Here is a 13,901-nt window from a genome sequence, read left to right on the forward strand (position 1 = left end):
ATATACTATTTATTCATTTAGTCTTTCACCCTGCTCTAAGCTTCCCTAATTCTAAAAGTACAAAACTTAACCAAGTATAGATTGCCTATACTTAGTTATAGTATAGAAAAAGAAAAAAGTTGCAATAAAGTTCAAAACTGAAAAAAACGGTCAGCAAATTCTAGGTATGAGGAAACTTTTTTAATCCAATTAAGGCTATCTACTCATATTTTTTTTAAAACTAAAACTAAAGAAAGCAACTTACCGAGCTTACAGGTATTCACATCAAAGTCAGAAACAAGACAAAATACCAGCTATCACCACTCTACTCAGTACTGTCCTGTGAGTCCTTTCCAGTGTAATGAAACAAGGAAAGTAAGAGTTATAACAAATAGAAAGAATGAAAAAGTATGCTTGTTCACTCTTTGATGTCTACATAGAATATCCGAAAGAATAAGCAAACAAAATATAGTACTTGGAGAATTCAGCAATACTGCAGAATACAAAATCAGTATACTAAAATCAGTGTACTCCTACATATAGTAATAATCAATTAGAAAATATGGTAAGATCTGTACCTCACAGGTATGTACAATCAACTATGTTTCAATTAAAAACAACAACAAAAAAATCTAGACTGAAAAAAAAAAGAAAGTATGGTAGAGAAAAAATTACCATTTATGTTACCTGCAAAGCTACAAAGTAATTAGGAAGAAAGCTAACAGAATATTTTAAAGACATTTATATAGTATATTATAAAACAAAGAAAATCTGAAATATCATAAAGATGTCAGCTGTCCTTCAATTAATCTCTAAGTTCAATGCAATGTCAACAAAAACCGCCAAAATAATATTGATATGGAAGAACAAAAGATAATTTTTAATTAAAAAAAAAAAAAAGATGAGAAGCCTTGTCTTAGGAGATTAAAAACTCTAATAATTAAGGCAGTGTGATATTAGGGCAGGAATGTTTTTAAAAACAGACAAATGAAAGAGAAGTTTTTGGAGTCTCACCCTGAAAACTCTCACCAGAAGTTTCTTTCCACTTTAGTAACACTCTTTGAATGAAATTTTAAAGATTCTTAGGTAAACAATATATGAAATAGCAACTAGTCAGGATTTTTCTAGCAATGTCTATGGAAATACAGAGTATCTCTCTAGAAATATCTTATCTTTGAGTCCTTTTCTTTCTTTTTTCTTTTACTTCAAGATATCACTTATTCAACAAAAATTATGCACGCACACATATGCATGCACACACACACACACACACACACACAGTTACTTCAAAAAGTTCACGGAAAAATAGAATTAAAAGATACTATAAATCCTTCCATGAACTTTTTGAGGTATCCTCATGTGTGTGCACGAGTGTGTGTGTATTAGGCTATACACAGAGGAAAAAGAAAAATCTAAAAGTCTACGAATTATACCCAGAACTCAAAATTTTGTAACATTTTAATTATGTTTGCATAAACCTGAAAGCACATACCAATGAGTTAAAATTACAAACTCCATAAAAATATTAACCATTTAAGTGTTCATCATGATTAACTAAAATATTACCTTTTCATGTGGATATCAAAGCAGTCCCTGACCAAGAACCATACACAATTGTCCTTCAATTAGATTGAATAGTACAGATTTTGGAACCATCCAAAGCACTTTCCCACATGTAATCGTATTTGATTATCCTAACTGGCCCAGGAGTTGGTAGTGCCGATGTCTCCTTTATGAACTCTGTGTAATGGTGAGGCTACCAGCCTCCCTGTGTGTCAAGAACGCGGATGTCCCAGCTGACCAAAGGATCAGCTGATGTAAGAAGTCACAACAGACAGCCCTAACTCCCTCCTGTCATCAGGTATCAAATAAAATGCTTCTGTCAAAGCTATATATCTAGGACATGGTTTTATTTGGATAAGCAAAAGTAGTTCTTAACAGAGGGTTTCCCTTTCTCGGCAGGTTGTCTACTTGATATTTCAAGGCTTTCCACTTTAGCTCTGATTTAATTTGGATTGCGTGGATTCACTGGGGTAGTGTGACTTAATTCACTGCTTTATTTATTCTCATCTTTCAAGTTGCCATTTTTACATTTTGTACCACTAAATTTTTCATCATTTATAATTAATTAACATAATTAATTAACATTTTTATATCAATTTTTTAAAAAGCACTAACTATAACCCTCAATTAAAGTTTTAAAGATTTTATGTTCCCCAATTATTTCAATAATATGATGATCAAATATCTTTTGTACATAATCAAGTCATCATTATTTTCGTGTTCTTTCAATGATTGAATGTGTCAGATTGTGACAGATAAAACTGTATTTATTGAGTGCTTAGCTAGACGACTCTCACAGAGAATCTGTGGTACAAAGCCTTATACAGTAATATCATTATTCTAATGAAAAATTAAATTGGACTTTAAAGTTCTGTTCCATTAAGTGAGAGTAAATGTTCCAAATTCTCTTAATCTGTCTGACAGATCAATGGCAGGCTTGCAGACCGTTACATTCAGAAGGTTGTCTTTATTACTAACTTAACTATAAGTTTTAAGAATCAAACTTGACTTTCTAGGAAAAGTACTCAAATTGTATTTTTAAAGAAAAGGTAAATAATAGAGATGAGAAAGCATGGAATTCTATACATTTTCTCTTCTCATTGCGTTATTCTATTCTTGAACGAAAATATACAAATAGATTCAAACACCCATATGGTTTAGTACAAGAAGTCTTCTTCTAAATGATGATCTGTGCATAAGAAAGCATACAGATTAGGAAGTTATTCCCGGAGGAGTGAAAGAGGAAGTGATAGGACTTGATGAGATGACTATAATAAAAACTAAGGAAAGAAAAGGGGGAAAAAAATGGTGAATGGAAGAGGGAGGAAGATGTATATTTACCACATGTACACAATGTGCCAGACACAATGTTTCATAGTTGACCCATAATAAATTAAGTAATTTTCACAAAAGCCTACTAAATTAAGGATTTTTGCTCCACATTTAATTGATGAGCAAAGACTCTGAGATGTGAATTAATTTTCCTCAGATCACACAACACATTTTATTGCTAAGATGTGAACACTGGCCAGCGTAACTCCAGCGCCTCTGTTTCTCCTCCACACCCAGCTGCCCTGCAAGGAAAAGCACATTCAGAGAAAGCACCAGGAAAGTAGCAGCCAACCTGGCAGTGGAGACCAGCTAACGAGCAAGTTCAAGAGGGAGAAAACGGGTTCCAGTGAAAACTCTGCCTTTATATTCCTAGCATTTAGTCAATAATAGGTACTCAAATATGTGTTAAACCATAGAAATGACTCAGAAAGAGAGGATGAGGATTAAGAATATAGCATCCTGCCCAGAAAAATCAGTTGTATCATTCCGAAGAGCAAGTTCACAGAATAGATAGCAAGTTTTAAAATTAAACGAGTAAACATTTGAGGAGATGATTAAGAAGAGGAAGTACCCAAAGACTAGTCAGCAACAGGCAGGACCGTGGGGGGTCATGGTTAACTGCAAGGATGCAGGAAATAGAATGCCAGGCTTCAAATCCTAACTTTGTACCTGTGTGACACTGGTTAAGTTACTTAACTTTTCTGTACATCAGTTTCCACATTTGTAGGATGGAAATAATAACTGTACGTACATCATAGAGTTGTTACTAAGAGGATTGAATGAGTTAATACATGTGAAGCACTTAAGACAATGTCTGACATAGAATCTTATTTCAAAATTAGCCAGTCTTTTGAGAAATCAGATAGTGTAGGGGAGAAGGTTTGAGAAAGCTTGGAGAGTAACAGAGCCAGGAAAATAGAAGACTTTACAGTAAAAAAGATGGAGCATGTTTGTAGACATGGAGAGGAGGAGAGAATTCAGGAAAGATATGAAAACTTGAAAAGCCCACAGGATGATGGGAACATTTAGAAGAACTGGCCTTAAAAAAGAGAAAGGACATGAGTTCTGACACAAAATGGAAAGTGGAGTGGAGTTGAGGACCCAGAGCAGTTTTCAGAAAGTAACAGATGAGATGAAACAGCAAAGTTCACAGATCGTTCCAGATAACAATCTCAGTCTCATCAAAGTAAGAAAAGGTAGGAGTGAGCATTTTGTGGAGAAACAAAAAAAATTAGACCAGGTTTCCTTGAAAATAAGAGAAGGTGTTAACTAGAGATGAATAAAAATATAGTTAATATCCGTGAAGTGTGGGCTAAATTCAGAGTGGATTCAGGTACCAATTTTCATAACTTTGGTAACACACAGAGTAAAGCCAGAAAAAGTGGTGGTGTGGATTGCATGTCCCCCCAAAACTCACTGAAGCTCGATCCCCATCATAAGAGTGTTAAGAGGTTGGGAAATCCAATTATGGTAATTAAGGTGGGGAATTGAAGAGGTGATTACATTGTGAAGACTATACCCTTGTGAATGGATTGATCCATTAATGGAGTAATAGGCATGGTTCTGATGGCCTTAAAAGAAGCAACTGAAAAACTTAGCTCTCTCTTGCTCAGCCATTTCTCCATGTGATACTCTGTGTTGCTATAGAGTCACCACCAGGAAAAGGCCCTCACCCAATGAGCTACCTGGACTTTGGACTTCTCAGCCTCTGAAACTATAAGAAATAAATTTTATTTCTTTATAAATTACTTAGTGTCAGGTATTCTGTCATAAGCAACAGACACAGCCTAAAACAAGTGGCCTGTATAAGGCAAGGAAACCTTGAATCCAGTGGGAGAGCAAATTCTACCACCAACAGAACCATACACAGAATTCCTCTTCATGGTTGTCTAGCTAAATTGTCCACCTCTAATTAAACCAGCTTTTCTGTAAGCAAAGTCAAGATCAATGAAAACCACTTCTTATATAATTTTATTATTTGTGTGGTTTTCACCTATAATTAATTATTGTATAAACACATTTAGAAAATTAATTGATTTCTGTTTTAAAACCTTATGATGTTCAAAACCTATGATTTAAAATAGTAAATAAGTTTTTGGTGAAATATGGCAGACTAGAAATATGTTTTTACCTCTAGTATTCCTAAAACTTTATTTCTTTATAAAGAAATTTTTAAAAGCCATAAAGCCACTTGGCCCAGGGATATTGAGGATATTATTTAATACAGGGCATAGCAGAGAGAACCTGGAGAATGATAGTTAAAAACCCTTCCTTACATAATGTGTCTAAACTCTAGTTGCCTTATATAAGCTTTTGGCAAATACTGGATCATAGTGAAATCATGGGAGATAACATGACAGCACTGAGATATTCATTCTGGAGGATAAAAAAAGGAAGATGGCTTCCCAGAGGAAAAAAATTAACATGAAGCAATTGATGCAGGCCCCAGAACCCCAGAAAAAGTCCAGAGATTGAAGCACCAAATACTGCTGAAGATGGAAGGTAAAGGGTGAAATTAGAAATACAAGACATGGTTGCAAGTCTACTTAGGGAGCATTTAGAACCTCAGATCCTTTCTCCAAAGCCAGCAGCAAGTCAGTCACCCCAAATGATGACTGGAGACCACGCCTTGGTAAATTGAACCAGAGAGACGGTAAGTTCAAGGACACAAAGCAAACTGAAGGCCAAAGTGAAGTACAGTGCTGAAGATGGGGCTATTAAGTCAAATATTCCTACTGCCCCAGTCCCCTTCTCCTCCCACTCCACTTCCCAACACAGGTGGCCAGGAATATACTCTACCTTTCCCACCTCCAGCCAAGAATGGAGGAAAACCAGTCACCCAAAAGACTGGTAGACAAGCCCCACACATATATATAAACACAGAGCTTCCAATCAATTTTTTGTATCTCTTATGTTAAAATAAAAGAGAGTGCTTCCCATTTTTCTGTGCAAAATGTATATAATATTTCAATTATGTTACAGAAGGGCAGAAAGTTTGTCTGCTCTGTCCGAAAGATGTATTCCCAGTACTTAGAATCATGCCAAGTGCATATTAGGTACTCGATACTTTTGAATGAATTATGTATATTTAAACTCTCATGAAGACCCAAGCACTTCAAAAATGTTATCATTATATTTGTAGAGTGTCACTTCATATCAGCTATTGACAAAGTAAATCTGCCTAACATCACCATACTTGCAGCTAAATTCTACTTCATTGTATTTCAATTTTAAATGTAAAATTCATAATAGTTTCTAAAAATGATTGATATTAATTTTTCTCTTATGAGAAAAACAGGTGGATCATATCACTTTATACTTAATAGCACCTTTTCTTAAATGAAAGCACAAGAGATTTCATAAAAGAGAGACTGAATAGGGACTGCTGGAGGAATGAGCTAGATGGTCCCTCTAGTGGCTTTGAAGAGCTAACACACTCCCCAAAGAACTGAACATTCCTAAGGAATCAACACGCGTAATAACAGCGCTTCCAAAGCTATGGACTTTGCAAAGACACCGAAATGACTCCTCCACCGTGTGGTTATACATGAAAGTCAGAGAGAAAAGAACAAAGCAACATCACAGGGTGAGATATGACACATTATCTAGTCACCATACCTGAGGAACTGGAAAAATGGAATCCTGTGCTCCCCATCTCCCCCCATATCTGCCTTATTACTCCTAGGTTAGGCTCAGCTTTCCCTGGAAAGGTGCATGCTCCCCCATTTGCGTGTGCAGCGCACACGCACATGAACACACGTGCACACACGCCACGTGGACTGCTGCACCTCACATTTACTGGGTCTGGAGCCCAGGTATTAAGGAAGTCTCACAACATTTGTCTAAATATTTAAAAGTTATAATCAAGCTAACAAACTGTTAAATAAAATATTTTCTATCCTTCTACTGTGATAAATATGCTCCCATGACAACAAAATCAAAAAATGTGTAAAGCCATGGTTGTTATATGACTGAATACAGACAAAACTCCAAAGAGTACTAAATTTAAATATTCTTGCATATCTGAGTAGTCTGTGATGGGCCAGAATTATTTGGATGAATAAAAGAGAGACATTCTTAAGTCATACATTTTCATTATTCTGTAACATTTCTGTGCTTCCTACATTTCAGAGAAATCAAGAATCATGCTGTTGCAATCTAGAGTGTCACATAATTTGTGTCCTATTGATAGTAATGCCAAATTAGACCATTTTTCATAACTGTATGTAATTTTTGGATAGTTTCTTATTATTTTCAATTAGGAAAAACTTCACTCTGTTGAAGCAATAGCAACTGGGATTGTCAACGAAATTCTTAAAGCCATACTAGGACTCAAATGAACCATGAATTTATATGATATTTATATAATAGTCAATCACGGGGTTTTGGGGGGGGGGTTTTTTGTTTTTTTGTTTTTTTGGCAGCTGACCAGTACAGGGATCTGAACCCTTTACCTTGGTGTCATCTGCACCACACTCTACCAAGTAAGCAACCAGCCAGCCCCCACATTCCATCATTTTAATGGAGTCACCTAGATTAAATTATTTTTATCATATTAAATATTAGAAAATATTTTGATTTTATTATTAAAAGCACTGTCACTTATAGTGTAATACCTACTGTCTCTTGAAGCAATAACTAGATCTTTTACATTGTTTCTTAAATTCCACTGCTTTCAATTTTTCATGCACTCTAAAGAAAATTGAAAATAGCAGTATGTTGCTTAATTTGTTTAAATCTCTCTTCCTTTGACATAATACCTTCAAGCCAGAAGATGACCAGTGCAAAAAAAGAAAAGGCCATAAGATAGTCCCCTTAAGACATTAGTGTCAGGACTGTTTGTACAGCTCATCTCAAAGCCTGGTGCATGGCTGTCCCATACCCGCTCTGCTTTATTCAGCTGACCTCTTATTCATGGAAGTGTACTTCCAGAGTCCTAGCTCCATTCTACCCTCTCACTAGACTGGTGTTTTACCTAGTCCTTCTTTCCCTTCAGAATATTGAAGGAATTCTTTCTCCAGTGTTGATGTTGTGAAATCCAATCCACTTACCTTCCAGATCCCTTGTATGCGACCTGTTCGAGTATTCTCAAAGCTTTTAGAACATTCTCTTCCCAGATAGTTGCACAGCTGGTTCTTTCTCATTATCTGCTTCTCTGCTGACCTCTTGAGGGACTTTTCCTGACCACTCAATCAGAAGAAGCCCCTACATGTCACTCTCACATCACCATGTTTTATTTTCATCAGAGTATTTATTGCTACTTGATATTCTCTTGTTTTACACATTTCTGTATTGTCTGTTTCCACTAAGTAAAGTATAAGCTCTACAAGAATGTGTTTGCTTCTGAATCCCCAGTTCTTAGGACAATGAGCAGGTACTCAATAAATGTTTATTGCATAAATGAATGAAAGCAGTACTGCCAGAAATGGAGTAAAAATAGCCTTTTGATTGATATTTCTAAATTATGTACAACAGGATCATGTCAAGGACCCCATCTTTGTCATGATGCTTATATTTACTGCAAATATGTCTTCTGGCATAGCTAACCCTAAACCAGGAGCCTAAAAACTTTAACCAAATTCAAACTTTTGAGCAATTCAATTTATTTGCTAATTATGACCAAAAAGAATTATTCCAACCTCTTACAAAGTTAAAGACTTTGGTAGACATCCTCCTGTCTAAATATAAACATTCCTATCAGCTCATTCTGATACTTGAGGTATATTTGGCAGCTAGCTTACCCTGGCAGGTTCATCAGAAGGAGCCTTCCTGAAATCAGATTTTCCAGAGAGGTTACATTGAAGTTGTACTATGGTCAAGGAGGCCATCAGCCCTAGAAATATTTTAAATTCAAAACTCTGTCTCTTCCATGCTCTGTGTTACAGGGCTTAAGAGATCCCAACAGAGAATTTGTTCAAGTTTAGACTAGGTTCAAAACTCCTTCTCCATCGACTGTTAAATCCTTCTCTACAGAAGTCTTATGCCTAAAGTCACCTTGTTAGCTCTCGGAGATAGAGAAGGACCTTCCATCGGGGCAAGAATTCAAATTAGACTTCAAATTTCATGGCAAAGGTTTACTAATTACTAATGAATGTTTAAACTGGTCATACTGCTGATTGGCACCTCTTGAATCACATGTAAGAATTCAACCATGATTTCACTATGATCCAGTATTTGCCAAAAGCTTATATAAGGCAACTAGAGTTTAGACACATTATGTAAGGAAGGGTTTTTAACTATCATTCTCCAGGTTCTCTCTGCTATGCCCAGTATTAAATAATATCCTCAATATCCTTGGGCCAAGTTATCTTCTTCCGCCTACAAAAATAAATACTGACTAAGTTAAGAGTTAATGTTGTCATCTATTTCTAGAAGAGTAGTGACATAGGGAAAGCAGGCCAGCAAAGTATATAAGAACACAAGTTTCAATATCAGATAGCCTTGGTACTAATGCAAACTCTGCCATTCAGAGGCTGTGTGTCTTTGGGTTTGTTATTTAACCTCTCTAAGCCATAGTCTCCTAATTATAACAGTACATGTGTGGCGGGGGGGAGAAGTGGTGGACTAACCGGTACAAAACTATGCTATCTACCCTAAGTGAATCACTGTGCAGGAAATGCATGTATTGAAACAACACACTGGACCCCATAAATATGTACAAGTAAATGTTAGAATAAAATTTAAAACAGCGGGCCAGCCCGCTTGCCTCCAACCAGGCAAGCATTGGAGCACGTCAATCCCATAGTGGTTAAGAAAATCCTCCAGGAGGTAGACCAATGCAGCAAAATACTTACCACCAAGCTCCACTCCCTGGAAGAGAAACCTCAAAGAAATTAATTTGAGACACAACGAAGAACGTATGCCAAATCGCCTCAGAGAAAATAAGGTATTATATATCGGTCCTGAAAAATGAGCAAGTCTAAGGAAAAAATAGCACTTGTTCATCAACAATATGAGCAACTTTCCTGAAGTGGACAGCAATCGAGTACTTACTGGTAGCTTCGTTTTCCAAGATAATGATATAGATAGGATATAGTTATATGAGTTTAGAAAAACTCAAATTAATGAAAACCTCATACATTGTAAAATGTATAAAGGAATGTAAAATGGCTCAGCTACCGTAGAAAAGAGTTTGGCAGTTCCTCAAAAAGTTAAACATAGAATTGTCACATGACCCAGCAATTCCACTCCTAGGTATACACCTGAAAGAGTTGAAAAATAGTACAACAAATACACATACATACATGCCTATAGCAGCACAATTCACAACTGTCAAAAGATGGAAATAGTCCAAATGTACATCAACTGATGAAGGGATAAACAAATTGTTGTATATACATACAGAAGAACATTAGTCAGCCATAAATAGGAACGAAGTACTGACATGCTACAACGTGGATAAACTCTGAAACATTACACTAAGTGAAGAAGCCGGACAAAAAGGTCACATATTGTCTGATTCTAGTTTATTAATATCCAGAATAGCTAAATCTCTAGAGACGCAACATAGATTGGTGGTTGCCAGGGCTTGGGGGAGAGGGAGGAATAAGCAACTATTTAATGGGTAGAAGTTTTCTCTCGATGTGATAAAAATGCTTTGGAACTAGTGGTGGTGGTTGCACAGCATTATGAATGTACAAATTGCACTGAACTGTTTACCTTAAAATGGTGAATTTCACCTCAATAAAAAAATCAAATCAAGGAAAGCTTTCTGTAAGAATCAATTGGCTATACAGAAAAAAAATTTAAAACAAAACAAAAACAGTACTCGTCCCCTAGGTTATTATAAAGATCAAATGAGTTAATTCATCTAATGTTCTAGGCATAGTCCTTGAGCATTTCTTTTATTTTTTTAGTGGCTGGCCAGTGCATGGATCCGAACTTGTGACCTAGGTGTTATAACACCAGACTCTAACCAACTGAGCTAACGGCCAGCCCATCCTTGAGCATTTCATACGTTAGTTGTAATGATTATAATAAATTATCTATTTGAGCCTTTTCGTATTCTTTGCAAAATCTTGGCTGAAAGCATTGTTAACTATATTGCGTGAAATAGTTTCCTCTTAGCTTAGCGCTAACACAAAACTGCCTCTTCAAACACACTTGAGATTTTCCTTAATCAGGTGGGGAGAAGTATATGACGAATCATGTTTTCTTTCCAGAAGGACACTCAAGGCATTTACCATAATAACCTCTTCCGATACCTCTTTTCTTTTTTTTTTTTTTTTTTTTTTCTTCCTTCCCCTTAGCTGGCTTTCCTTTTTCTGTTGTTTTTAATTGTTCACTTTTATACTGTGCTTAAACTTTGTACCCTGTGAATCTGCCATTTACCAGCTGAGTGACCCTGGAGAAGCTATTTAACATCTAAAGCTCCACTTTCTTCATCTGTCGAGTGAGAATTGTGGATGCCAATGATACTATCACCCCAACATCCCTTTTTAGTAACCACTCTTCTGCTCCGTCCGTATTCCCTGAGAGCCATACAAGGGGCCCAACCCTCTAAGCACTTAGATTAGTCTAGAAGTGATCACCTAATTCAAGCTGGACCAGGGAGACACTGCCAGGAATTTTAGATTTAGGACTGAGAGAGTCAGATCAATTTCATTCTAGTAGCTGAGATTATAAAACATAAATCTCAGGAGTGCCAGAGGCTGTGTTTCCCACTTAATGAAAGAGTGCATCCACGGTGAAAAAACAGAATAAGATTCGGGGAGGAAGTCCTAATGGTCCCAATGGTTCCTTGCTTCTTGCTCTTCCTGTAGTTTGGCTGTTCCATTAGACATCCCAGTATCTTTACAATAAATTGTCCTTTGTGCATACAATTTGAGTTTGATTTTCAACACTTGTAACCAAAATAGTTCTAATTCATAGAAAATAATCCTGACTTTGAATAGTTGTTATAAAAGTAAATTAGATAAAATAATTAGGTGCCTAGCATAACACCTGGCACATAATACTTGCTCAAGAAATGATACCTATTAATATTATTTAGAAGATGCAAATACCAATTCTAAATCAGTTAGTTAATGAATACAATTTTAATAGCTTACAAATCTCCTTGCAGTTTTGAAATCACTCAAAGGATTCTTTGGTTTTTGGTCTTAAAAGAATTGTAAAATAAAAGAAATGCTCTGAATTAATTTTGCTATATATTATTGTATAAATCTGACTGAGAGATTCTGTTTAGTTAAACAATCTTAGAGAATAATGAAGCCCCAGACCCAGTAATACACAATTTCTTTCTAACTTACTTGTTCAGAGTAAACCAACAGAGTGAAAGTGGGGGAAAAATGCAGACTTACATTCCACTTACCCCACATATAGAGGAATAAGTCTGACATATTAGAATGTACAAAATACTGACTTGGCTGCATTCACAGCAGTCTTTACATAGCATAAAACACACAGTATAGTAAAGGAAAAACAGATCAACACATACCTGTAGAGATACTACAGTGACATTATCAAAATGGATGTGTCCATTAGGCTCTGTGACAGCAGGATTGGCATAGCATGTCACACCATTGATGGCAGGTAATGCTTTAGGTTGATGAGTTTTTTCTTGAGAACCAAAGTCACCATTTCCAAAGTGGGTATGATCATTCTACGTAGGAAAACAAAAAAAGAATGAAGAGAATGTAAAAACAATTTTTTAAAAATGGCTCATACAGACAAGAAAATAGAGTACTGTTTTTCATTTATAAGAGAAAATTTTCATGTCTATTCTATATGTAATAAGATCTTTTATAGAGATTTATAAAATTTCTTTCTCTTTAGATGTATTTTCTTTTATTAGGTTCTGTTTTTTCATGTTAGGGTACATATAATTTCTCATCTTGATGAATATGAATGAAATACAAATTTTAAACATATGTTATTTGACATTAAATCATTGGTACTTGCTCCAAATTCTACAATATGAACCAAATATTTCTCTTATACTTGTCAATATCCTGAGTCTTTAAATTCTCACACTCACAAGTATAATAATTGAAATGTTCACATAATTCTAAGAATAAAATGCCTGCCTTTATTTGCCTATATAAAGTAGCCTTTGGACGTAAAATATCAAATATTTTAAATAAAGTCCATTTACCTGACCATATGTCTTTAATAACATCTTAAGCATTCTTTCAAAAAAGAAAAATATGTAAAATCCACCAAACACAGCAACTGCCTTCTCAATATAGTTGTCGACTTTGGGATCAAATCCAAATGCCTGAGAAAGAAAAAAAAAAGCAAAAGCAATTCAGGTAAAACCAAGTAATTTAAGTTGATTTCTGGAATACGATAATTTCTTAATATATAATTTTCACCAAAGTTCTAAGTCCATCTTCACATCCAGGTAATATGTGGAATTTATCTGTCAAAATCACAAAATAAAAACTCTGAAATTTGAGTAACCAAACTGTATGGGATGGCACAGAAATTTTATAACCAGAAGTCCCATTAAATAACACCACCAGAGGATCTTACAGTTGCCTATCTATGACACCTAAAGCAATAATTGCCTTGAAAAAGTAAACTTTTAGTAGATAAAAAGCAGCAGCACTGATTCTCATCTTTAGAAGATAATATTAAGTCTACATAATAATGATAAATGAAATGTTGATTACCCACTTTCTATAAAAGTAATATAGTTCCCCACGATATCCAGAGTCAAATTTTTAAAGCAAATATGGCAGGCCACTTGGGTTACTGTTTTCTCAAGAGAGATTCTCTTGTACCTAGAAAATCCTGATAAGTCCTAAGAAGATAAATAAATCAAGGACAGGGCCCAAGAATAAAAAAGAAAAGAATTAAGATTGCTACCCGTCACACACATGCACACACACACATACACACAAAACGATGAAAATGAAATAATTCATTGTTTAAAGGGCAAGAGGTGGCATTTGAAGATACAGAGTCAAGGTGTCCCTAACAGACAAGAAACATACACTAATAAATAAAGTAGGAGAGAGTAATGTGAAAAGCCACAACTTCACACCATTCCACACATCATACACCTCCCCTCCAAAGCAGAA

The 13,901-nt window shown here is 35.5% G+C and overlaps 1 protein-coding gene across 1 annotated transcript in view; it reads right to left on the reverse strand.

Annotated features, from left to right (window-relative positions):
- Positions 1-13,901, reverse strand: part of SLC39A8 (solute carrier family 39 member 8) — a 71,181-nt gene that overhangs the window by 24,857 nt on the left and 32,423 nt on the right. The window contains exons 5-6 of the mRNA XM_063107988.1: positions 12,971-13,093; positions 12,314-12,478 (exon numbers count right to left, since the gene is read on the reverse strand). Of these exons, the coding sequence (XP_062964058.1) occupies positions 12,314-12,478; positions 12,971-13,093 (288 nt within the window). The remainder of the gene's footprint in view (positions 1-12,313; positions 12,479-12,970; positions 13,094-13,901) is intronic.

The sequence above is a fragment of the Cynocephalus volans genome, chromosome 9 (assembly GCF_027409185.1).
Source record: "Cynocephalus volans isolate mCynVol1 chromosome 9, mCynVol1.pri, whole genome shotgun sequence".
NCBI lineage: Eukaryota > Metazoa > Chordata > Mammalia > Dermoptera > Cynocephalidae > Cynocephalus > Cynocephalus volans.